Source organism: Aotus nancymaae, unplaced genomic scaffold (genome assembly GCF_030222135.1).
Source record: "Aotus nancymaae isolate 86718 unplaced genomic scaffold, 86718_ANA_hifiasm-v0.15.2.pri h1tg000108l, whole genome shotgun sequence".
Lineage (NCBI taxonomy): Eukaryota > Metazoa > Chordata > Mammalia > Primates > Aotidae > Aotus > Aotus nancymaae.
Window position 1 is genome coordinate 1,141,626 of NW_026988523.1, and position 26,659 is coordinate 1,168,284.

Here is a 26,659-nt window from a genome sequence, read left to right on the forward strand (position 1 = left end):
AAATCAAATGACTTGCCCAAGGTCACCTTTACATCTAATAAGTTCTGGAGCCTGAATTGTAACTTGTGTATGCCTTACTCTGGACAAGCCAGCCCCATCTTTCAATTTCTCTACCTTTCTTTTTGCTTAGACCAAAATGAACTAAAGTTTCCCATAGACACCATACTCTTCCATGCTTTTGACACTTGGCCTGTGCCTACAACATGGCCTCCGCCTTCTCCCCCTTGCCCACCTTCTCTCCTAGCAAGCTGTTATTCATCCTTCAAGACTGCGTAAGCATCGCTTCCTCTGTGAAGTGTTCCTGATTCACCCAAGCAAGCTGAGTACCCCTTCTGAGCTTTCTGTTACAGTGTTATGCATTTCCCAATCGCAGCAGTGGCCTGTTTTCATTCTGATAGTTTTATTACAAGTCTTCTGCCTTTCAACTAGAGTAGAAGCTCCTTGAGCTCTAGAAGCATGGAACTTCATCTTTATATCCTCACATCTGACCAGTGTCAGGCCCATAAGGTGTTCAATAAATATTCACTGAATGAATGAATAAGTGAACAGCCATGGACTGACTGCCCCCTCAAGCCAGACCCTTCATGGATGCTTGACATGAAACTTACTTTGTCTTTCTCACAGAGCTATAAGCCCTCTCAGTGGTGGGTTGGAAGAGACTTCTCAGATGTGTCTGCAGCTGCAAGGCATGCTGGGAGCAGGGAAAGGGTGAGCGTGCGGGTGGAGGGTGCTGAGCATGAGGATGGGTGGAGGGTGCTGAGCACGAGGGAAGGGAAGTCACGAAGATGGAAGCAAAGCCAGTTTCCCTCCATTGGTCCCTCCTGCCCACAATCCAACAGACTGGCTGTAAGGACTTGACAATTTTTAAAATAACAGTTTTATTGAGATACAATTTACATACAAGTCACCTATTTAAAGTGTACAAGGAAATAGTTTTCGGCATATTCACAGACTGTGCAAGCACCACCACAGTCAATTTTAGAACATTTTCATCGCTGAAAAAGAAGAAAGTCTGTATGCTTTAGCTATCACGCCACCTCCTGTCTTCCCTTCTCCTCCAGGCAACTTTTAATCTACTGTCTTTCTCTCTGGATTTGCCTACACCAGACATTTCATATCAATGGAGTCACATAGTGTGTGGTCTTTTGTGACTGGCTTCTTTCACTCAGCATAATGTTTTCAAGGTTTATCACATTTACTATATATTAGAGCTTCTTTTTTTTTTTTTAAGATGGAGTTTTGCTCTCATTGCCCAGCTGGAGTGCATTGGCGTGATCTTGGCTCACTGCAAACTCTGCCTCCTGGGTTCAAGCGATTCTTCTGCCTCAGCCTCCAGAATAGCTGGGATTACAGGTGCCCACCACCACGCCCAGCTAATTTTTGTATTTTTAGTAGAGACAGGGTTTCATCATGTTGGTCAGGCTGGTCTCAAATGGTTGACCTCAGGTGATCCACTCACCTCAGCCTCCCGAAGTGCTAGGATTACAGGTGTGAACCACCACACCCAGTGTGAACCACCACACCCATAAAATACATTTTATGGGTGAAATATATTTGACTGTGTGGCTCTGTCACATTTTGTTTCTCCACTTGTCAGTGAATGGACATTGTATTAGTCTGTTCTCATGCTGCTAATAAAGACATACCCAAGACTGGGTAATTTATAAAGGAAAGAGGTTTAATGGACTCACAGTTCCACATGGCTGGGGAGGCCTCACAATCATGGCAGAAGGCAAAAGAGAAGCAAAGGCATGTCTCATATGGCAGCAGGCAAGAGAGCTTTTGCAGGGGAACTCCTCTAGAAAACCATCAGATCTCGTGAGTCTTATTCACTCTCACGAGAACAGCCTGGAAGAGACACACTTCTGTGATTCAATTACCTCCCACCTGGTACCTCCCATTACACATGGGAATTCTGAGAGCTAGAATTCAAGATGAGATTTGGGCGGGGACACAGCCAAACCATGTCAGACAGGGACTTGGTATTTTGGTTCAGCTGTTTGACTTGACACAGAGCTCTGGACAGCTGGGATGTGTGGGTATTCAAAACCCTTGTCATGACCTTAAAAGCCATAAAATGAAACTTAGCTGTATTTATTTTTTAATTGCTAGATACCACACACATCCATTTCTTAGGGATATGAGCTCAGGGATGGGGTAAGAGTGTCTGTTAAGCTCCTGCCATAGTAATCAAATAGTCCACCAAAATGGCTGAGTCCAGATGGTCCAGTCTTGAGCAAAGAATGGCTACAAGCAGCACGGAGCACATCTTAGCCAGCTGGGGCTCTGTCTGGGACTTCTGTATCCAAGAGGGAATGGAAGGACAGGAGAAGATGGGTGCAAGCCTAGACATCCCTCAGAGTATTCAGAGATGCTGCTAGCCCCATAGCCAACATGCAGCAATAGCTATCAATTATCAAACACTTCCTACACGCCAGGCCCTGTTCTAAGCATTTCACATGCAAAAACTCATTAAATCCTTCCAATGACCCTGTAACTTAGCTACTATGATCATCATCCCATTTTACAGATAGGCCATCTGAGGCACAGACAAGTTCGGTAAATTGTCCAAGGCCATAGGACTAGTAAATGTAGAGCTGGGATTTGAACTCAGGCAGTCTGGCTCAAGGCCTGAGCTCCACGCTACTCCCTCCCTAGAACAGTGTAAAGCACAGTGTGCCCTCCAGTGCGTCGGCCTCCTTCCCGCCATCCATGAAAGAACGGCGGTGAACCTGCCGGAAAACAAGATGAGTGTTTGCATATTGGGTTGGAGCACAGAATGATGGATGTTAATGTTCTCATTTACAGACAAGGAAACAGACTCAGAGAGGTTCACACCCAACATACATCAGAAGCAAGACTGAAACCCGGATCTGACTCTGAATTTGTTGCTCTCTGTGCACTTCTGACCCCACTAGACTCAAAATAATTTATTTTCTTTCCATACGTCTGTACAACAGTTAACACGTTTAGAGACAGATTTCCCACACATCGTCTCCCAAATTACACTGATAAAATCCTGTCACTGCAATGACATCCTGGATGAACATCTCCCTCCCCTCTGTGGTCCCCTGCTGCACCTGGGAATTTGCCCAGACACTAGCCATCACTACTAAACCCATGGATCCCCACCTGGAGGACCCTCCCAGGCACCAGAGGCTATGGACTATGCTGATTTTAAAATCAGTGTGAGGATGGCTCAACCCTGTCCAGACTATTGGGTGACAAGGCCAAGTCCTGGGAGCAAATGGGAAGCCCTGGAGGTTCCAAGCAGGGACACACTCCCGGGGTCAGTGCCTGTGTGGGGATCCTTTGTGTGAGTGGAGCACCTCATGTGGGATTTTCCCTAGGAGTGGGTTGCAGAGGACAAGGACCTGCCATTTTCAGATCCTTAAAGCCTACAAGTGGTTAGGTTGGGGACATCTGGGATTTTTTGGCCTTGTGTGAAATATCCGATCACATGCATTTGTTAACATACGCTTGTTTCAATTCCTCTACCTTTTTCTTGCAGTTCTTCTTTACCTCTGTGTATTCTCCCCACCCCTCAAAAAGGCTGTTCACTCCTCGAGGGCCATCACGGTCACCCCCAGGCATTCTTCAGTGTCTACAGATGCTCAGGAAGGAATGATTAAATGACCCAACAGTGTGGATGGGACACGCAACATTCATGAGTGACATTCAGGATTTCTTACCGTCTTTCACTTTAGCCAAAGAAATCTTCTGGCCCCAACCCATGTAAAGCAAAAGTGTTTTTTTGACTGAGACAGATCTCAGTCAGTTTAGAAAGTGTATTTTGGCAAGGTTAAGGATGTGACCCCGGGAGGCAGGCCTGTGCCTTTCTCCAAAGATGATTTTGAGGGCTTTAATATTCAAAGGGGAAAGGGTGAATATTGGGGAAAGAGGAAGACATTTTATTTATTTACCTATATTTTGAAACAGAGTCTCGCTCTGTCACCCAGGCTGGAGTGCAGTGGTGTGATCTTGGCTCACTGCAACCTCCACCTCTCAGATTCAAGCAATTCTCTGCCTCAGCCTCCTGAGTAGCTGGGACTACAGGCACCCGCCACCAAGCCCAGATAATTTTTTTGTATTTTTACTAGAGACGAGGTTTCACCATCTTGGCCAGGCTGGTCTTGAACTTTGACCTCGTGATTCACCCGCCTCAGCCTCCCAAAGTGCTGGGATTACAGGCGTGAGCCATTGCACCGGCCAAGAGGAAGAAATTTTAAAAAGGTTTGGGTAGATAAGAGACAAATGGTTGCATTCTTCTCAGACTTTGATCAGTCTTTCACCGGATACACAACTTACATGTGAGAGATGGCTAGAGGAGACGGTCCACCTATGCCTCCATAGCTCAGTGAATCTGCATTTTTACATCAGAGGAAGCATCAGATATGCATCTGTCTCAGGTGAGCAGGAGTGACTTAGAGTTCTGTCCTTTGTCCCGCACCTGTGAAGATAAGCTAGCAATTTACATTGTCAGGGTAAAATCCAACAAAACTGCTTTAGGGTAAAGATGCTGAGCCCCACAAGGAATCTCCTAGTGGGAAAATTGTGAGGCGGGCATGTCACTGTCTAATCTCTGTCTCTCTTATTCACGAATAAAGTGGGAGGCAGATTTGCCTGACGGATTTCGCAGCTTCACTTTTCCCTTTGACTTAGTGATTTGGGATCTGAGATTTATTTTCCTTTCACACCCATCCCATCTGTATTCTACACCAAAATGCTCTCCAGGCTCCCACTGGAATAACAGGACCAGTCCCCTCACCTTGAGCATGAAAGGCAGCTTAGGGTGACTGGAGACAGCCCAGACCCCAGTCCTTGGGCCTCCTCTCTTCCCTAGTCTCCATTTCCTCTGACCTTATGCTGCCCTGTAACATCAATCAACCACCATCTCTAGCTAGTGACTCTCCAAGTTTGGCTTCCGACCTGAAACACTTCTCTGAACTCCAGACTTGGGTATATATTCAACCTCGTCCACGGCATCTTCACTTAGATGTCTAATAGACGTGTCAGACTTTCATGACCAAGGAAGAATTATTCATTGCCCACCTAGCCCCAGTGGCCCCTCTCTCCACAACGTGGCTTTCCAACCCAGAAGCAAATACCCCATGCATCTTGCCATCCAAGTCAAACACTCGGGAGTCACCCATGATCCTTCTCTTTCCCTCGCTCACACCCATGCATCAGTCATTCCCAGCAGCCCGACCTTCAAACCCCATCCTCCCGCACAAGCCCGGTTCCCTCCCGCACCCTCAGCTGGACTGCTGCCAGCATCTGCCTCTGCTCGCCCTCTTCCACTCCTGACCCTCCTCCGCAGACAGAGCCTTGATGTGTGATTCAGGTCACATCCCTCCTTGAAACCCTCCAAATGACATCCCGCTGGCTCGGGATAGAACACAAACCGCGTGCTGTGGTCCACGAGGCCCGGTGTGGCTGGCCTCACACACCGCTCACGCCTTCCCACTCCCTCTTGTCCCTGCCACACTTCTCTTTTTCTGCCCCCAACCTTTGTTCGTGTCTGTGCCTCTGCTCGGAACCGTTTTTTCTCCTCTTTTTCCCAGCTGGGATTCAACTCGTGTGCTCTCTCTTCAGTACATTCCCATAAAATAAAATCAGTGCCCTGTTTTATCTTCTTCATAGCGTTTAACAAACTATCTTATGGTTTAGCTGTGCGCCTGTTTGTTGCTGCCGTAGCAGCTCCTGCAGGGCAAGGACTCTGTCTTGTTCACTAATATATCTCACGGCCTAGACCGGTAAATGCCTGTTAACAAGAGGCAGAATGAGCCAAGTCTCCCAGTAAAGGCGTAGAGTTAGCACAGCATGTTGGTGTGGAAAGAGCTAGAACTTTGGAATCCAGAAAATTCTCATGCCTGCACTTACTGACTTGAATAGTAAGTTACTTAGCAACTCTGGGCCCCAGTTTCCTCTTTTAGCGAGGTAAGAATTATAGAAAATATAGTGGCTGTAAGGACACTGCCTCCCACATAGAAGGTGCTCTGGTAGGTGGGTAAGTCTAATGGACCTGCCTGGTTCCCAGTCCAGCACCCTTTCCATTCTCCTAGGATGGTCATGGTCAAACACTGGAGTACATAGAAGAACTAGGGATAAGTAAGGGTGTAAAGGAAGATTCTAGAGTCATTGCAGCATTTCAGAGAGACTCTACGGTGGTCCTTCTGAAGTGATAGTTTAAGGATTCTCACACTAGAAGGGGTGATCCCCTTCAGTTCCGGAGGAGTGAAGAGGCAAACACAGCTCAGACCCTCGAGGCTCTGGGCTCTGGCCTATTTCTGTTGAGTGAGAGAACCTTCCTTTTAGCCAAGAGCATGGTTCTTCCAGCCCCCCGCTGGGTCCTCTCACTGCATCTTCTCTTAAGCTGTAGATGTTGAGGCCTTCCCTGGTGCCTTGTTTCCCTAAACCGTAGCCCAAAGGCTGGGAGATACCGAGAGCCTGGACCTACGCGGAGGGTGGAGAGACAGGGCAGAGCCTGGGAAGTAGGCGGAGCCTAGTCTGGCCTGTACATAAAGATCTCATTATGTGGATGGTCAGCAGTATCCAAACAGTGTTTACGCAACGTGGCAGCAGCTCAGGGGAAGTTCCATGCTGTCCAGACACAGGGGCTCCTCAGTTCTCAGAAGAAAGTCCCATAGAAATAGAAAGTAAACACCAGAGGTGATTTTTCCTGGCTTTGGCAAAGTCAGACGGTAACACAGGCGTGGTTTCCGAGCTACCTGGCATGGCCTAGCTGGAAGGTAGCGGGGAGGGCTTTGTAAGCAAGACGTGGGCCGGGAAGGTGGAGTGCAGGCCTGCGATCTGCAAAGACAAGTGTGAGCTAAAGCAGGGCTCAAAGGGGAATGAGTGCAGAAAACAGATCTAACATGCACAATGGCCAGAGAGGAAAGGACAGGCTGAAGTCAAGGCAATGACCAGGACCTAGAGGGAGGACGCTGGCAGGGGGAGGACTTACCTGTGGGTGTGGTCCACAGGGTGAGTTGAGGGTGTCAGTGACTCTGAGAGCAGGTGCCCAGGCCCTGACACCAGCACACCAGCAGACCAGGTCAGATGGGAGAAGGAGGAGGAGGAAGAAACCAACCTTAGATAAGCACATTCTTTTTTTTTTTTTTTTTTTTTTTAAGACAGTCTCATTCTGTCGCCAGGCTGGAGTGCAGTGGCGAGATCTCAGCTCACTGCAACCTGCAGCTTCCTGGTTCAAGCAATTCTCCTGCCTCAGCCTCCCGAGTAGCTGGGACTACAGGCATGCACCACCACGCCCAGCTAATTTTTGTATTTTTTAGTAGAGACGGGGCTTCACCATGTTGGCCAGGATGGTCTCGATCTCTTGACCTCGTGATCCGCCCGCCTCAGCCTCCCAAAGTGCTGGGATTTTTTTTTTCTGAGGCAGAGTCTCTGTTGCCCAGGCTGGGGCGCAGTAGTACAGTGTCGTGAGCATGGCTTACTACATCCTCGGCCACCTGGGCCCAAGTGATCCTCTCTCCTCAGCCTCCTGAGTAGCTGGGACCATAGGCACACGCCACTACACTAGGCTAATGTTATGTACAGATGCGGTCTCTCTTTATCGCCCAGGCTGGTCTTGAACTCCTGAGCTCAAGAGATCCTCCTGCCTTGGACTCCCAAAATGCTGGGATTACAGGCATGAGTCACTGTGCCCCATCAAGCACATTCTACATTTCAGGCTCTGTGCTAAGTACTTTTTAGACGTCACAGGAACAGAGAAAGAACATTTAATCCCAGAGAGTCTAAAGGTGTCTCAGGAAAGTCTGGGAATAGGTAGAGACACTGAAGTTCTTCTCAGACCTAAGAACAGTCAAGGTGAGGGTGTGGCCTTAGCAAGACGGCCACGAAGAGCGCCTGGCCTGTGACAGAGGTGGTGTGGCGCTGAGCACGCCAGAGGGGTGTTAGCAGCTGTGCGTGCCAGAACTGCGAGGCAGAGACCCAGGCAAAGCCTCAGACAGTCTGAGCCACCAGCCCTGGCTCATCCCCAGGACCACGCTTCTCCCATCGCACCTTTGCAACTCAGTGGCTCATGATAATGTTGAGATTTGTAGAGCACTTTACAGTTGCCAAGGCACTTCCACAAATGATGCTGCGTGACTGATGTCCATTACTGGAGTCTCGGAAGTTGGAGTCAGACGTTTCACAGATTACCCTGTTTGGCCGGTCCTGTGTGACTCTGGCTGTCACTTGGCTTCTCTGGGTTTAGTGTGCCCAGAGGGCAGACGGTAATAATCAATCAGTCTTCCGCAAGAGAGAATGGGAAGTGTCTGGAGAGGGGCTGACGGCGAGAGGATCTGCCAAGCATCAACAAGCTCTGGAGTCCTTCGTCTAAAGAAAACCCATTCACTAGGCTCCAGGAAAACAAACTCAGAGGTATTAGAATCTTTCCTTCTACCCAGCTTTTAAGCCCTAAATGCTTCCAGAAGCCTCAGAGTTCTCTCACTTCTGAGCCCCTTGCCAAGGCCAGTTTCGAGACAGGGAAGTAAGGGAGGAGCTTTGATTCCTACAGCTCTATTTTTAACTGGAATTTATCTTCCTGCAGCACCAGTGATTGGCGCCTTTGAAGCTGAGGTAAAGCGCACTGTCAGCAGGATCTGAGCATAAATAGCGAGGGACAGAGAGGCTGATCTGTGATGTGGGCAGGAAGTCAGACAGATGGACAAACCAATCAGCCAGCGTCTTTGCCAAGAACAGCTCAATTCATCACACGCTGTCCCCAAGCCTCTCTGTCGTTGTTCCATTCTCTGACTTCCTTATGTGGCAAGCGTGAGGGTAAAATGGGTCACATCTGGGAGCCCCTCCCCAGCGGGGAGCTCATCAGGGTGGGGCCTCGCACTCCCCAGCTTTCGCCCAGCATCATGGGGAAATCGGGCGTCTTGAATAGAGGTGAATCCTTTTATATTTTTATGCAAAAATCAGCCTTTGGTGTTTAGGCTGGGATGGAGATGAGCCTGAATTATATAGTAAGCAACAGTAAAAGGGTACCTGTATTTTCCTCCAGAACAGCTATTCACAGACCAGAAAGTCTATGACCCCAGCACTTCCTTCAAATCTCTAAACAAAGCTGCCTTTTTCTTTTTTTTTTGAGTCTCGCTCTTTTTTGACCCAGGCTGGAGTGCGGTGGCACGATCTTGGCTCATTGCAACCTCCGCCTCCTGGGTTCAAGCAATACTCCTGCCTCAGCCTCCCAAGTAGCTGAGATTACAGACACTCACCACCACGCCCAGCTAATTTTGTATTTTTAGTAGAGATGGGGTTTCACCATGTTGGCCAGGCTGGTGTCAAACTTCTGACCTCAAGTGATCCACCTGACTTGGCACCCGAAGTGATAGGATTACAGGCGTGAGCCACCTCGCCCGGCCTGACAAAGTCTTCTTCTCAGAGCTTTGCTCCATTAACTTCTCTGCCAGAAGTTGGTGGGGGGTGAGGAGACCTGCCCCTCCCTTGCTCTCAGGGGATAGCATCTTAGAATGCCCAAAGTTATTTACCTTGGAGGGAACACCCAAATAAGAAAGCTTGGAGGCTCAGAGACACCACTTTTAACATAAAAGAAGGGCCATGGAAGGGTCTGTGTGTGTGTGTGCGCACGCGCGCGTGTGCGTGTGTGTGCGTGTACAAGGGAGTAAGCTCGCTGCTGGAGGGAGGCATCCCATGCTTTTGTAGACCACGAGAGCCAGGGAAAGGCAGAGATGGGCTCCCTCAGACAAACTGCTGCCCAAATCCTCCCATTTTCAGACTAGATGGGAGGAGGGGAAGCGATGGGGCAGTTCAGTGTCTGTGTAAGAAATGCTGCCATCATGGTGACAAAAGACAAACACCTAATGTCTCTGGGACTGGACATGTAAACAATCTTATTAAAACCAAGCGGTTGTGTAGGCCTCCTGTAACAAGGCAGAAAGGAACTGGTCATTTCCAGCGTCACCAACTTACTCTATGTGTCTTGGTGACAAATGGTGCATGAGAATGAATGGTGTCCTGGGCGCATGTTGGCCTCTTCAGGGAACCTGGAGGCACCTTGACGAAGGGACAGCCATGGTAAACTGATGACCTGCACCAGAGGTCACCCTGACCTAACCCTAACCCTAACTCATTGCCAGTAACAATAACAACCACCCTTCCAAAGCACTTGCGACGTGCCAGGCCTTGTCCCAGCACTCTGGGTATAGAGCAAATCAGGTAATCCACAAAACAACTGATGACGGATACACTATGACCATCCTCATCAAGGCACAGAAAGGTTAAGCCATTTGCCCCGGGTCCCCCAGCTGGTAAGAGACGGAGCAAGTCAGTGCCTGAGTCCAGGCAGATTGGCTCCCATCCGCTGTGCTATCTGCTCTCAAGTTATTTATTTGTTAATTCCACAAATATTTACTGAACACTTCTTTGCCCATGGCGCTCAAGTAGGGAACACAAGACATATGTGTTTCAAGTTCAATAAAGGGCACTTGCTCACCCTCGTTCCGGAGCTGAGCAAGGTAAGGAGATGCGTCCGCTGTCGCTGACATAGCCCCTGCTGGTGGAGTCTTGGAGGAATGAGGAACCCGGACCTGTACTGCCTCTAAGATCCCTGCGCAGCCCTCCAGGACAGGACCAGGTTTTGTGTGTCTCCAGGTCCCCAAAGCCACACCCAGGGCCAAGAGCATCGTAGATATTCACTGAATGTGGTTGCCCAAATGTTTTTTTTTCTAAGCCCTTGAATGCAGGATGCAGTTGGATAATGCTGTTAAAATACCTCATTGTCACAGCATTCCTGCTTGTGGCCACGAAACAAGTGCCCTGCTTGGCACCTGGCACCCCATTTGCTGATTAACTGTTGCTGCTTCTCGACTTGCCAGGAAAGACCGACAGAGACCAATGCCAATGTGGACAACTCAGCGTCCCTTTCGGTGGCCCAGCTGGCCGGGCGGTTTAGGGAGCAGGCGGCCGCAGCCAAGGAGGTGAGTCAGGAGGCTTCAGAGCAGCCTCTTCTGCAGCGGGCAGGAGGAAGGGGAAATCTGGTCAAGCCCAGCGGAGAGGGAGGGAGGAGCCTGGGTAGTTACCAAATTTGGAAGTGAAGCCAAGAGCTGGAGGGGTTTCTCTGAATGTGAGGAATGTCCCACTGCTGCTGTGCCTGTGCAGAATCTGTCCCCACCACTGGCCACGAGGGATGAGACACGGGGCAGTGTCCAGCAGAGGTGTGCATCTGTATCCATTTCCATCTTGATCAGCCACCGATAGAGACTTAGATCCCACACAGCTGTGCGGGGCCTGGATTGGGTCAGAATAAAGAAGTTCCTACACCCAGCTCCTTTCCCGTAACCAGAGCAAGGCAAGGCTGGGGCAGACTCCAAACCGAGAATGGAGAAAGAAGAGAGGACTTGAAGGGAAGCACATTTGGATAGGAAACCAGGGATCAGGAAGGAAGAGAGTCCAGTGACCGATAGGGGAAAGTGTGACGAGGGGGAGTCTTAACTTTGGAGAAATTTGGGCTAGATTTTCTGGAGTTGTGCGGTGTGGGGAGCTCATTAGAAGTGAGAGGAGGGAAGGGCGCCCCAAGGCGGAGAGAAATCTATCGCGTCCCCTTGGGCAAGTGAGGACTTATTTGCCTTGCGGTTTTAGGTGCACTATGTTGGGCTTTTGTTTTTCCATCTGAAAAATCGGGTTCATAATTTCTAGACTGTATAGGCATGTCGTAAAGGATGAAGAAGGTGGCATTATCTCAGGTGCTGGCACTGCCTGAAAGCTGAATGTGATTCAGGTCAATGACTCTCAAGTAAAAGACGATGTTCTAGCGGGAAAGGAAATGGAGCAGAGAGGCTGAAAGTCAAAACGGGTAGATGGTAAACGAACTAATTTAAATAGTAAGCGGGCAGTCCCAAAGGCACGCAGTTCCCTTCCTCCATTCTTAAATATTCCTACACTTCCCTAACATCCTAACACTCCTAAATCCCTACACCTTCCTGAAACCAGTTTCCACTTCCTTGCTCTTCCTCCCCGTTGCCTGATCAGCACTCTCTCTTTTTCTCTCCATGTGTCTGTCTGTCACCCTCCCTCCAGACACCAGCCAGTAAACCAACCCGAAGGAAACCGCCCTGTTCCCTCCCCCTGTTCCCTCCCAGGGTAGAGCTGGGCCAGAATGGTGACGAGGTAAGTGCTGCTTCGGGTGCTCAGAGGATGCCGTGATGGGTTTTCTTTCTCCTCCTTGGACGAGGGGGCACCAAACTCATTCTTTAAAGCTCAGACTCTGCCGGGAACTTCTCCACTTCAGAGTGAATCTCCTCCTAAGCGCTTCCGGAATCCTTTACTTGGGAAAGTAGTCTCCTTGCTCATCCCTTTTACCGAGCCACCTTTATGATTTGTCAAGGACAGGAACACTATTTTTCAACCCCGAGCATTTTAGCAAAAAGAATGGGCCATATATTATTAACAGACCCAATTCAGGAGCCAGGACTGTTCTATTCCCAGGTCTGACTTAGGCGATCTTGGGTAAGGTAGGGAGGAGACGGCTGGGAAGGGGGCTACAGTTACACGGGGCAGGACGGAAGCATGAGAAAACCCCCTGGCTCTGCAGTATCCTTGTAAAGCCTGGCTATTGTTCAGGATCATTGGAAGAAAACCAGAGCGCACAGGAGGCCTCATTGCCCTCAGATATAAATAGCCATCGTTAACAACATAATAAAGGCTCTGGTATCATAGATCATAGCCAGTAATAGGTTCGTAGGCTGCATATTCTTCTATCTTTATTTGTCTAATTGTAGCTGCAGGAGTGCCTTCTCCACGCCTTCTGCCAGCAGCCCGCCAACCTTCACCGTGGCCATGATCTGTGCCAGAAATTGATTTGCATGTTCTGTCATCTCACCTGGGAGGCCAACCCCAAAATAGAGGAAGCAGGCCAAAGACAGTTTCATTCCCGAATCCTGCTTCAACAACCTCTTTTATTCTCCCCTTCTTTTGGGGGGCCAGCATCCTGACAGTAGCCATTAGATACACTATGAGAACTTGGGCAAGCATCTTAATGCCTACTTTGCTCATCTGTAAAGTAAAACAGTTGAAGTAGCTCAATGGGTTCCAAGCCTTTTTGTCAACCTAAGGCTTATAAGCAGAAGCCCATGAGGTAAAGCAGAAACTCACCGCTGCTCCTGGTCAAGTGAGATGGTGGAGGGGAGGCCTGGAGCCCCATCTGCTCTCATAATACTCTCTCCTCTCCCCACTGAACAAGGCTCTTATTCTGGGATAAGAACCCCAAGGAGCACAGTTTAAAAACACTGAGGTTTTCCTTGGGTCTCTTCAAGTGCCAACAATATGATTCTGTGGCTTTATGGAGTCATCAGCCAATGCTGTGACCAAACACACATCAACAACTTCTCTTCCCAGAGGATCAGCTTCTCCTTGTAACCCTCATCCTCTGCGCTTGGTGTCTCTGCTGCTATGCAACACGTTAAGGCTCTGGCCACTCAGAGCTGAATGTGAGACTAAACCCTGGTAGCCCGGGCTTGGCCCGGGAGAAGGCACTGCACCACACCGAATCTGTTTTCTTTTTTGTCAAATGAGGACAAAAACACTAACCAGATAGATCAAGGAGGCTGGTTGGGGAAATTTTATCCTCTGGAGTAAAAGCAGAGGGAGTCAGGCTAGTGATTGGGTTAAACAGCTCCATCCTGGGCTGTGTGTGGTGGCTCACACCTGTAATCCCAGCACTTGGGAGGCCGAGGCAGGTAGATCACCTGAGATCAGGAGTTCGAGACCAGCCTGGCCAACATGGGGAAACCCCATCTCTGCTAAAAATACAAAATCAGCCGGGTGTGGTGGCACGTGCCTGTAAGCCCAGCTACTTGGGAGGCTGAGGCAGGAGAATCACTTGAACCTGGGAGGTAGAGGTTGTGGTGAGCCAAGATCACGCCATTGCACTCTAGCCTGTGCAACAAAACTGAAACTTCATCTTAAAAAAAAAAAAACTAGCTCCATCCTGGCAGCTCTGTGGAAACGCATTCGCAGTTTTCACCCCATGGAGCACACCACCCAGAAGTTAAATGGCTTATAATGGCCAAGGGCTGGATAAGTCCGAGGGTGGATTTTAGAAAGTCCTGTCTGGAGTGACAGGTTACTCGTACATTGAAAAGACATTACCTCCAGGGATCGATGACTTTTTGTGGCTTTGAAATTCACATAGAAATAAAATGAGCAGCCAGCTTTGTCTGGCAGGGCCGATTGGAGGCTGCTGTCTGCATTTCTCCTTCCACACTCCTATAGCTCAGCCTGCAGAGGTTCTAATGCTGGAAACCTTGGGGGCCTGCAGGGAGGGCCCCGGTCAGGCTACCCCTCAGTTCCCAATGCACAGTGCCAGGAAGGGTCATTTCATCCCTGCCCCGCTATGCTTGCTCAGGTCTGAGACGGTGGGGTCAGCCCCCTGCCAGCACCTGCTGACTGCACGGCCCCTCCTGCCAGCAGGGTGACCAGTAGTTAGTTATCCCTCTCTGGAAGAAGCAGCCAAACCTGCCTCTTCTGCTCAGAAAAGTCTGAAAAGCATTCCCACCTGAAAATTAGTCCATAATTTCTAGACATGGTAAGAATGTCAGATAAATGCATCTATATATACGTATATAGGGATGGAAAGCTGGTTTTTTTCCACCAATTGTGAGTGGCAGCCACTTGCCTGAAGCCCCTTGTTAAACTGTAAAGGAAATGATGCCACCTGCTGTTATTTCCAGGAACTGCACTAGAGGCTATTTTGGATTCTTTCTGCTTTGCAATTCAAATCAATCGGATTTTATGGAGCATCATCTGGGTCCCCAGTACTGTCCTGTGGTTAAGGGGCAGGGTCCACTGAATTTCCACAGACTTTAGAAGACAATGGTCAATGGGGGAAGAGAAGAATTCAAACTATTACGTGAAGTGAGCTTTATCTGCAAAATTGTTGGTGCAGTTTCTAAAAGTTTCTCTGGAAACCCCAGCCTCTGTGAAATTTCCCTGTAAATCACAGAAACTAAAGACACTCTCATTGGGGTTGGAAGCTCTTTGTACTCACCCTAGATAAAAGGCTCCTTGAAAGACTGCTATTGGAACGTGCCCGACAGTGAAAACACATGGAGGCAGAGGCAGCGAGAGCCGTTAGAATCATTTATTCCCACCCAGCTGCAACCTGGTAGAGGAGGTGGGCGGAGGCAGCGAGAGCCGTTAGAATCATTTATTCCCACCCAGCTGCAACCTGGTAGAGGAGGTGGGCGGAGGCAGCGAGAGTGATTAGAATCATTTATTCCCGCCCAGCTGCAACCTGGTAGAGGAGGTGGGCGGAGGCAGCGAGAGTGATTAGAATCATTTATTCCCGCCCAGCTGCAACCTGGTAGAGGAGGTGGGCGGAGGCAGCGAGAGCCGTTAGAATCATTTATTCCCGCCCAGCTGCAACCTGGTAGAGGAGGTGGGCGGAGGCAGCGAGAGCCGTTAGAATCATTTATTCCCACCCAGCTGCAACCTGGTAGAGGAGGTGGGCGGAGGCAGCGAGAGCCGTTAGAATCATTTATTCCCGCCCAGCTGCAACCTGGTAGAGGAGGTGGGCGGAGGCAGCGAGAGCCGTTAGAATCATTTATTCCCACCCAGCTGCAACCTGGTAGAGGAGGTGGGCGGAGGCAGCGAGAGTCGTTAGAATCATTTATTCCCGCCCAGCTGCAACCTGGTAGAGGAGGTGGGCGGAGGCAGCGAGAGCCGTTAGAATCATTTATTCCCGCCCAGCTGCAACCTGGTAGAGGAGGTGGGCGGAGGCAGCGAGAGCCGTTAGAATCATTTATTCCCACCCAGCTGCAACCTGGTAGAGGAGGTGGGCGGAGGCAGCAAGAGTGATTAGAATCATTTATTCCCACTCAGCTGCATCTTGGTAGAGGAGGCCGAGGCAGCGAGAGTCGTTAGACTCATTTATTCCCACCCAGCTGCATCTTGGTAGAGGAGGTGGGCGGAGGCAGCGAGAGCCGTTAGAATCATTTATTCCCACCCAGCTGCAACCTGGTAGAGGCGGTGGGCGGAGGCAGCGAGAGTGATTAGAATCATTTATTCCCGCCCAGCTGCAACCTGGTAGAGGAGGCGGGTGGAGGCAGCGAGAGCCGTTAGACTCATTTATTCCCACCCAGCTGCATCTTGGTAGAGGAGGCCGAGGCCAGGGGCATCATCTGGCTCTTCCAAAACTAGAATTAGAAGGAGTTGGGGTCTTGTGAGTCCAGCCTATGCTCTCTCTTGGTGCTGAGCTGAAAAAAGATCATGAGGAGTTCAGTTGAGTGAGCCTCCCTCCTTCCATCACTAAAATACAGTCATCTCACATCATAATATCTCAGAATCTTTCTAAGAAATGACTATAGTTCTTCTTCTTACAGTTCAGGAAAATAGCACATGGGGTCAAGGAGCAGGTCATACATTGGTCTCCAAACTATGGGGAGACCGCTTCTCTGCGCTGGCCTCTGTCTAACCACGTGGAAGTCATCCTCCTCTTCCCTCTCTTCATCATCATCCTACCCTGTCACCATTCTCACACAGTTGTGGGGATTTTACGTAAAACATGGAGTTAATGCTTTTACAGGATATAGATCCCAGAGGCAGACAAGATTCCCGGCATGCATTCCTCACCAAAATATCTGCAACTAACAGAGTACATATGATTATGTAGCACATCCATCAGCCACGGACTGCTCCTGCGGCCGAGACTGAATCATGCTCATCTTTGTATGACCCACACAATGCCTGGAACATAGTAGCTACTTAGTACATGTTTACTTAATTAAAAAGAATATTCAACACTTTGGAAAATCATAATTTATAAATCATGCCATCGGTGGGATTTTCCAAAATATTGAGGAATTCCAGTCATACCTCTGTCATCCTGGTCTGGTTTCTTGTTGTGTGTGTGACAAACAGGATGGTCATTTTTACCCTTTATCTTTGAAAGTCCCCAAATTATTGTTGAATCACAGTGTTGAAGGTCATGAGGTGAAGATCTTGCTCAGATATAGTTTTCCCTTATAATCACAACGAAGTCACTCTTCCCGGGAGAGACCTTCTGTGTTAAGGATGTTGGCGCTGACTCCTCTGATCTGATTCGAAGTTAGCTGTGGTGGGATGAGGGAGGGAGAGGGAAAGTCCACGTTGCCCAGGCCCTAGTGAGGTAAGTGGGCTGCTGAACTAATTAGAAAGTGGCAACACCAACTTCTCTTCTTCTGCCTGTGGCTTTTGGGTTCCAAGCAGAACCCCACCTCCCTCACCTTACTCATCTGGTTGTTTTTGTTGATTTGCTCCGTAGAAGTCCCCGCCCAGTGCGAGCCACCCTCCTAAATTCAAGGTCAAGAGCTCGCCTCTGATTGAGAAGCTTCAGGTAAGTGCAGAATTCGTTGTCCATTGCTACCTTTTATCTAACTCCACTTCTTATCCAAAACTTGCATGACTTTGAGGCTCAGAGGGGTAGTCCTTGTGTCACCTGGCTAGTTGGCCCCAATAGTCAGCCAGTGATCAAACTGCAGTAGATGATAAGGATTTCACAGCCCTACCTGAGGAAAAAGAACTGACATAAGGACCACATCAAGCATAAGCTCACGTATTTGACATTTAGTGGTGGGGATCGATGGATAACGGGATGCCTCTTATGGGGCCGGGCTCATGCCTGTAATCCCAGCACTTTGGGAGGCCGAGGAGGGAGGATCATTTGAGCCGAGGAGTTCAAGACCAGCCTGGGCAACATAGTGGGTCACTGTCTCTACAAAAAATTTTAAAATTAGCCAGGCATGGTTATGTGCACCTGTAGTCCCAGCTGTTCTGAAGGCCAAGGTGGGAGGGTCACTTGAGTCCGGGAGGTTGAGGCTGCACTGAGCCGAGGTCACTTCATTGCACTTGAGCCTGAGTGACAGAGCAAGCTCCTGTCTCCAAAAAAAAAAGAGTCTTATAGAGGAAAGGATACCGTAGTTGCAAGAAACACTTCAGAAATAGCCAAGCCCTCTCTCCCAAGGCCTGAATGCAGCCACAAACCATTTAAGCCCTACACAGGGCTGGTGTTCTGCTGCTGACACAGCACCAGTGTGGACATGTTTGTTGTTTGAGAAGCATCCTGTCCAACCTCTGCACCAGTCACCCTGTGTGCCCAGAGCCCTTACCCACCATACCCAGGGCTGGCTGGCTCCCTACAACTAATTAAGCAGAAGACACTGGCCCTGAGCTCACAGTCTTAAAGAGACAGAGCTTTCACAGGTGATGCAATAAAAGACGTACAGGAGGCTGGGCATGGTGGCTCATGCCTGTAATCCTAGCACTTTGGGAGGCCAAGGTGGGTGGATTGCCTGAGCTCAAGAGTTCGAGACCAGCTTGGGGAACATGGTGAAACCCTAGCTCTACTAAAAATACAAAAAAATTAGCTGGGCGTGGCAGCATATGCCTGTAATCCCAGCTACTTGGGAGGCTGAGACAGGAGAATCGCTTGAACCTGGGAGGCGGAAGTTGTGGTGAGTTGAGATCGTGCCATCGCACTGCAGCCTGGGCAACAAGAAACTCCATCAAAAAAAAAACAATAGGGAGGTGCTGCCTGTCACTCTGGGAGGCTACAGGGCTCCTAAATACGTAACAAGGGTCTCTCAGAAGGGATCCCAGAACTCCAGTACCCCTCCTAGCAGCCAGCTGAGGGGTGCAGCTCCAGACTCCTCCCTCTGCCTCCCTGCAGCCCACCCCAGCCCTCATTCAAGTGCCAGAAACCAGTTACCAAATATTCTATATCCTGTAGTTTTGGACCCATTCCTTTCTCCAGTCATAAATGAGCCTTTTGAGGAAATACAGCAACTTGAGAATGAGGTTTGGATGTTTAGTTGTGCAATCTCATTAAGATTATCAGCAATAGAATGCCAACTTAGCCAAATTCCACAGGAACCTTACTTTGTTGGGAATATGTGGGAGAAAAAGCTAAGAAATGCATCACCAGCTAGATTTTCTTCTAAATATTCTACTGAATGAATTATGAACTGGGAGTTTTCTTTTTTAGGATAGTCCAAAATTCACAAGTCAACTTTCCTGCTGACGGTCAGCATCCATTTTATTTGCAAGCTGTGTTACCCAGGGAATTTCTCTGCTTGAAATGTAGAGGAGAAGGGCACTTCCTTTAAGGTCCAGCTAACCCGCTCTGCCATGAAGCCCTCTCAGCCATTCCAGCACATCATTTGCACGGCAGCTATGCTCCAAATCCTTCCCTGGGTACTCACTATATGCTGCTTGCTTTTTTTTTTTTGAGACAGGGTCTTGCTGTGTTGCCCAGGCTGGACTCAAACTCTCAAACTCCTGAGCTCAAGCAATCCTCCCACCTCAGCCTCCTGTGTAGCAGAGATTACAGGCACACACCACTGCGCCCAGCTTCACATGCTGCTTTTGAACATGGCTTGGGCTCCTAGTATGCTATTTAACTTACGTATTTTATTGAACTCTTACCATGATTCAGGCTTGTCTGTATGATACCTTCTTTCTTAAGATCACAATGAAAATACTAACACCCTTCTAAATGTGTACAATGCTTTCTGATCCACGAGCCCTAAAGTACACATAGGAGTTCTACGGGACAGCAGAGTCTGGGTGGGGAGGGGGAAGGGGGGCGGAGGGTGGGGCCAAGGGGAGCTGGGAGGGGGAAGGTGTGGGTATGGGGCAGTAGAGAGGTCAAAGGGACCAGATAGAAAAGACTTTGGAAGTCAGGCCAAGAGGTTTGGACAGACAAAGAATCCGGGATTCAGAAAGGCTGCTGGACTTGCTGAAGGCCTGACGGTCACACTGCTATTAAGTGAAAGATCGGTATTTGAAGTCAGACCTGTTGGTTCGGAAAACCCCTGTACTTCCCCTTGCACGTCTGCCCTTAACACTCTGTCCCTTCTCTGTCGAGTCTCACGGTGGCTCTCTCCTGGCTCAGCACTGCCACAGGGTCCATGGGAGGCCGCTCTGCGGTGATTTGGGAATGCAGAGGGTAGGAGAAGTGCCCCTAGATGGCGCTACAGAGGATCGGACGCTCATGCACGTTTCCCCCAGGGACGCCTTCGGGCACCACCACCTTCTCTGTGGTGATGGGTGGATCTGGGACCACCTGCCTCCTCCCCAACCAAACTCAAGACTCCCTGAGGCATTCGTTACCTTTGGGTGACTCTCCCATTTGGCTGCCTTTCATTTTGATCGGGTCACACCTGTACCTTGATACCCCAAGTGATGGCTCATACCATGGTGTGTTCTGCCGCCTCCCTCCTGGAGGAGCTCAGCGGTCTGCCGTGTCCACCACTGTGCCGTGTCCACCACCCTGCCGTCTATTACGAGGGAACCTGGTACCTGGAGGCAGAGAGAGAATCAGACCCGGTGTGAATCTCAGGGCAGATCCCTTGGCCACTTTCCTGATTGTGCAATGAGAACACAGCTGAACGTGTGGTGTTGCTGTGGGGGACACAGATACATGTGGCCGGCGATGGTGGGCATCCAGTGGGACTGGGTGCCGTCGACTATGACAAGAAAGGCGATCACAGAGCCTGACTTCCTGTGAGATCCCGGCGCCGCACGTGCTCCTGGCAGCTGCTGCTTGGCCACCTTGCCGATAAGCTGGGCTTGTTCCGGGACATTTTAGTTGGAGCCTCAGCAGTGCTGGCTGAGCATTTTGGAATGCAGCCTGTGTCGATCCAGGTAGCAGAAGGAGGATTGAGCAGGCCACGATGGGACAGTGGATCATGGGGAAGTAGCTTGAGGCCAGGTAACCAACAAGCTAAAGTAGAGGCTCTCATCTCTTCCCCAGTCCTATTTAAAAATGTTCATCTTTCCTTGACAGGCCAATTTAACCTTTGACCCAGCTGCTCTGCTGCCTGGGGCCTCACCCAAGAGTCCCGGACTCAAGGCCATGGTGTCACCATTTCACAGCCCACCTTCTACCCCCAGCAGCCCTGGCGTGCGATCTCGGCCCAGTGAGGCAGAGGAGGTGCCCGTCAGCTTCGACCAGCCCCCTGAAGGCAGTCATCTGCCCTGCTACAACAAGGTAAATTCTAGCTCCAGAGTATGGAGGTGTGTCTGTAGAAATGTGGGCACTGGCACTGAATTTTCTCTACCCTGTTGTCCTGGAGAAAGGAGGAAAACGTTCGGAGTTATCATCAGAGCTGCATTTCAACCCAAGTGAAATTTCTCTTCTCCTTTGCAAGTGATTCCTGAATAGGATCACCCTTCTTCCTCTACCGACTGGCTCATCTCCTCTCCCTATAACTGTGCCGTTTGACCCCAAGACAAGTTTGGGGGTTGGCGTGCTCTCTCCTTTGTGGAGAGGGGTATGGAAATTCGGGACCGATCCTAGCTGCATAGATCATTAATATCAAAAGCGGGACACAAAAGCTAAAGGCCTGATGAGCGATTCGCACAGAATGCTGGGCAGCATCCCCAGAACTCCAAAGCATCCTGCCTGGCCTCCTGTGAATAGTCCTAAGTGTCCCAGTGCGGGCTTAAATTATTCTTCCTGCAGCTTGCCCCAGTTAAGGAACATCCAAGCTGTTCCCTTTGCAAAAATGACATGGCAGGGTGCATTTCTGCAGATGCAACCCCAGTCCTCTGTGTAAGCTCTCATCACATCCCTGGCCTGCTGGGAGGAGGTCAGGATCAGAGATGCGGGCCAAGCAGGTAGCCAACAAATGTGGGCCAGGGCCAAGCAGGGGCCAAGACTTCAGGGGGTCTGGTGCCAGGGAATGCTAAGTGGGTGTGGCTTTAAAATTAATGATGGAGAAACGAGATCTTCTAGGCCATTCTAGGAAGTTCATCTCCCAAAAAATGGTCAAATGTGTAAAAACAGGGAGGACTCAAGGAAATAGGGCCAGAGTGGAAATCTCCCAACCAGGGTGATGAAGACCCCTGAAGGCAGAGAGGAACCTTTGCGGAGAGCCTCATCTTCTCACAGAGTGGATCTTCTCACAGAGTACTCAGTAGCCAGGTGAGGCAGGAGGGAGGAGCTGCTATCTGGTCACAGTGCCTGGAGGCTTCAGCCTTCTGACAGCAGCAAGGGAAAGTTATTTTGGAATTCTGCTGGCTGTGAGGGCTGGGATACGTTTCAGAGCTGGTCCACGAGGACCTTGATACATTTCAGAGCTGGCCCCATCATGGTCTCAGGAAAGGGCTTGGGAGGCCCTGATAAACCAAGTATTCATTCCAAGCATCTCAGATGGGGAACTAGGATTGACAAATACCAAAATGTAAATCAGTGGGAAAATAACATTTACAAAAATGTATTTTCATACTAATTTTTTTTCCTGAGGCAGGGTCTTCCTTTGTCACCGGGGCTAGAGTGCAGTGGTGTGATATTGGCTCATTGCAACCCCCACCTCCTGGGCTCAAGTAAGCCTCCTAGTAGCTGGGACTACAGGCATGTACCACCATGCTTGGCTAAGTTTTGTATTTTTTGTAGAGATGGGGTTTTGCCATGTCCTCAACCAGGCTCCTGCAGCTCCTGGGCTCGAGTAATCCACTGGCCTCTGCCTCCCAACGTGCTGGGATTATAGGCGTGCACCACCACACCCAGCCCACTTACATACTAATTTTTAAAGGACACATCACTCGAGTAGGTAGGATACCTGATGTGAACATTTTCATTGCACTTCTAAGTCTGATGGGCTAAGATGAGGCCTGATTCTGAGATTCACATGCTTCGCAGAGAGATCACCTTCAGGCAGCTCCGCTGGCAGTGCTGAGGAACAGCTCCTGACAGCGGTGGACCTGAGTCCTAGAAGCAAAGGACTCTGGCCACTCAGGTCTCCCAGTATCAGTCAGCTTCACAGGGGATGGGGAGGGCAGAGTTGGGGCAAGAAAGGAAGCTGGTCACCAGGTATCCAGCTCAGCAGCCCTGAAGTCCCTGCACCAGGGCCTGGCCATCAGCAGGCCGCTAACTGCCTTCTCAGTGCAATTCGTCTTTGTCGAAGTAAAATTTTCAAAAGTACAATTTTCAAAATCATGAGTTATCTTTTTTTTTTTTTTTTTTTTTGAGACGGAGTTTCACTCTTGTTACCCAGGCTGGAGTGCAATGGCGCGATCTCGGCTCACCGCAACCTCCAACTCCTGGGTTCAGGCAATTCTCCTGCCTCAGCCTCCTGAGTAGCTGGGATTACAGGCACGCGCCACCATGCCCAGCTAATTTTTTGTATTAGTAGAGACGGGGTTTCACCACGTTGACCAGGATGGTCTCGATCTGTTGACCTCGTGATCCACCCGCCTCGGCCTCCCAAAGTGCTGGGATTACAGGCTTGAGCCACCGCGACCGGCGAGTTATCTTTTTTACTGGATAGAAAGCATTTGCATTTTCACAAGATAAAAGTCTGACTCTTACACAAAATAGGGATAGATTTTATTCAATATGTCAATTCACGAGGAAACTTGTAAGATGGCAGAGCTTACTCAAACAGCATTTGAAGAACTGGTTATCTATAGACAATTAGACAACTCCTTTTTTTCTTTTTGAAACAGTGTCTTGCTTTGTTGCCCAGGCTGCAGTGCCATGGTGTGATGACAGCTCACTGCAGCCTCAACCTCCCAGGCTCAAGCCGTCTTCCCACTTCAGCCTCCCAAGTGGGACCACAGGCGTGCACCACCACGCCCGGCTAATTTCTCTTACTTTTAGTAGAGATGGAGTCTCGCTATGTTGCCCAGGCTGATCTTTAACTCCTGAGCTCAAGCGATCCTCCCACCTCAACCTCCCTAAATTCTGGATTACAGGTGTGAACCACCATGCCCAGCAACAATTTTTTTTGTGTCAGAATAAAATTGCTAATTAGACACCAAACTTGTTAATGTTTTTACGGTGCAATAAAATCATGAGTTGTTTTTTTTTTTTTTTTCTGGATGGAGCTTTTACATCTTCACAAAATAAAAGTCTGCAGGTCCCCATGTGATTTCACAAGCTCACACGGCTCTAACCTATAATAAATAGCAAACAATGATTCATTCTCCTGGAAAATTAAATGGTCCTTGTGTGGACATGTGAAGCAGTGCATCAGACCAACATTGAACACACATACAGTCCTCCTCTTGGCCTTGTTTTTGGGTTTTGGATAATTTTCCCTAACATTTTCTTCCAGGTGCGAACGAGGGGCTCAATCAAAAGGCGCCCTCCCTCCAGGCGGTTCCGAAGATCACAGTCGGACTGTGGGGACCTTGGAGATTTCAGGGCGGCAGAGTCATCTCAGGAGAATGGTGCTAAGGAAGAGGATGGGGAGGAGGTGTTCCCATCCCAGAGCAAGGCCCCGGGATCTTCTCCACCCAGCGAGGGGACAGGGGGAGAGGGAGTGAGAACCTTGGGGCCTGCTGAAAAGCCTCCTCTGAGGAGGTCACCCAGCAGGACAGAGAAGCAGGAGGAGGACAGGGCCACAGAGGAAGCCAAGCACAGTGAGAAGGCCAGGCGGAGTTCAGAGGAGGTGGACGGCCAGCACCCAGTCCAGGAGGAGGCCCCAGAAGCACCCCAGACCTCTGGCCCAGAGGCAGAGAATAGATGTGGGAGCCCCAGGGAGGAGAAGCCAGCTGGAGAGGAAGCACAGATGGAAAAGGCTACAGAAGTGAAGGGGGAGAGGGTGCAAAATGAAGAGACGGGACCCGGACATCAGAGCCAAGACACGAAGAAGCCGGAGGAGGGAGCTGCAGGGAAGGAGACCCCCCTTAGTCCCCCTGGAGGAGTGAAGGGTGGCGATGTCCCCAAGCAGGAGAAAGGCAAGGAAAAACAACAGGAGTGGGCAGGGCTCGAGCCAGGTTGCAGCCCCCAGATCGGCCCTGCCCCGCAGGAGACTGGCGGTGAGATCCAGAGCGGGCGAGTGGTCCTCAAGCCGGAGGTAGGTGGCCTGGCTCGTTCACATGCAGGAGGGAGTGCCAGGGCCAGTGTGTGCCTCGGTCACGTGCCCTGTTCTGTACAGTCCGTTCATAAATCAGTTCCATGCAGAAACAAAGGCACCAGGCTCCTGCCTCGTGCTGACTGGTTGGAGAAAGCCTGTCGCTGAGGCTGAGGGGACAAAGGACACAAAGGGGAAGTGTGTGTTGTGCTCTTGCCAGCTTCTCGCTGACTCAGAGTTCTGGCAAGCTTCTGGGTGCGTGTGAAGGGACCGAGCCTCGGCACCACTCAGTAACTGAGGCCTGCAAGTGTCTGTGGAAGAGTGCGGAGTCCAGGGGCCTGGGCGTGCTGCTGCAGGGAGTCCAGAGACGAAAAAGAAAGGGGAGCTCTTTTCTAAAAATCATAGTTGAGCACGTGAGACCAGCAGTGCCTCTGCATGCACTAAAAAGGTGGAATAGGGCGGCGACAGGAATCGTTGTTACGGAAGCCCAAAGTGCGGGGGAGGCAAAACCAATCTGTGTGTGGATGGGGCAAGAAGCGGGGGTGCTTCAGGGCCGAGCTAGCATTTGAGTCGGCCCTCAGAGAAAGAGGCTGCATGTGATGTTGTGACATTCACTCTCGTGCAGGAATTGGGCATTGCTGCACATGAGGAGGAGGGGGTGACTCAGTCCCTCCTGTCTGGGCTCACACTTACTGGCCCTTTCCCCTGTACCTGTCTGCTCCTCACCAGCTCCCAGGAAGCCCATCTTGAGCTCACCTATCTACGCTTTAGGAGCAGAACCCGCCCTGCAGAGTCCCTAACAATGTCATCCAGTCAGTCACCCACAAGTGTTTCCCCTTTGCTTCCTTTCCTTTCTCTCACACCACTACCCGCTGCTTGCTACAGAAGCCTCTTTTCTGGCTTCCTGCTTCCACTCTTTTTTCCTCCTGCCTATAGAATCCATTCTCTGGACAGCAACCAGCAGGTTTGGTTTGTTTTATAGATCAATTGCTCTTTGCTAAAATTATTCACCTCTCATATCAGGGTTGTGATAAAAAATTACCACAACCTTGGTGGCTTGAAACAATAGAAATAGACTTTCTTACAGTTGTACAGTTCAGGCCTCCAAAATTAAGACGTTGCTGGGTTGGTTTCCTCTAGCGGCTCTGGGGGAGAATCTGTTCCTCGTCCCTAAGTTCTAGGAATCCTCCTTTCCCTCCTCCGGCTCCTGGTGGCTGCTGCAATCCTCGGCTGGTAGATGTCCCACTCCAGGCTCTGCCTCCATCTCTGTCACATGGCCTCTCATGGATACTGTGTGTCTCAAAGTCCCCCTCGTTCCTCTTAGAAAGATATCAGTCTTTCAATGTAGGGTCCACCCTAAATCCAGAATGGCCTTGTTTTGAGATTCTTAGTTACATCTTCAAAGATCTTTCTAAATAAGGTCACATTCGCAGGTGGCAGGGGTTAGGATGGGGCGTCCCCACCTCTCCCTGACTATCCCCCTCGCTGTGCTCCAGCCATGCTGTCTTTTTGTTCTTCAACTACAGCAAGCTCATTCCCACTTTAGAGCTCTATCCTTGCTGTCCCCTCTGCATGGGACATTCCTTTTGATCTTCACATGGCCACTTCTTACCCACGGTTCAGAGCTCAGCCCAGATGGTCTCTTCTCACTGAGGCCTGTCTGTGCCACTCAGTCTAAGGGGAACTCCGTCCACCCCATCAGTTACTCTCTCCCATGATTCTACTTTGTCATCATAGAACACGTCGCTATTTGAAATTCTCCGGTGTATTTTTAAATTGTCTTTCTCTGCTCCTTTTCCTCACTGCATCTCCAGCACCTGCTACAGAACCTGGAACATAGTAGGTTTTTT

At 49.9% G+C, this 26,659-nt stretch overlaps 1 protein-coding gene and 1 long non-coding RNA gene across 4 annotated transcripts in view; one reads left to right on the forward strand and one right to left on the reverse strand.

The window, feature by feature from the left end:
• RCSD1 (RCSD domain containing 1) overlaps positions 1–26,659 on the forward strand; it is a 75,929-nt gene that overhangs the window by 43,530 nt on the left and 5,740 nt on the right. For 2 of the 3 annotated variants that reach the window (XM_021668048.2, XM_012444432.3), the window contains exons 2-6: positions 10,851–10,952; positions 12,052–12,141; positions 17,273–17,344; positions 20,795–20,998; positions 24,069–24,812. In XM_021668048.2, the coding sequence (XP_021523723.2) occupies positions 10,851–10,952; positions 12,052–12,141; positions 17,273–17,344; positions 20,795–20,998; positions 24,069–24,812 (1,212 nt within the window). The remainder of the gene's footprint in view (positions 1–10,850; positions 10,953–12,051; positions 12,142–17,272; positions 17,345–20,794; positions 20,999–24,068; positions 24,813–26,659) is intronic. The other variant, XM_012444433.3, reaches the window with a different exon arrangement.
• Positions 1,514–7,120, reverse strand: LOC135272286 (uncharacterized). The gene is made up of 3 exons (XR_010340400.1): positions 6,968–7,120; positions 4,309–4,450; positions 1,514–2,732 (listed from the first exon to the last, which is right to left on the reverse strand). It is a non-coding gene; the product is annotated as an uncharacterized LOC135272286 (long non-coding RNA).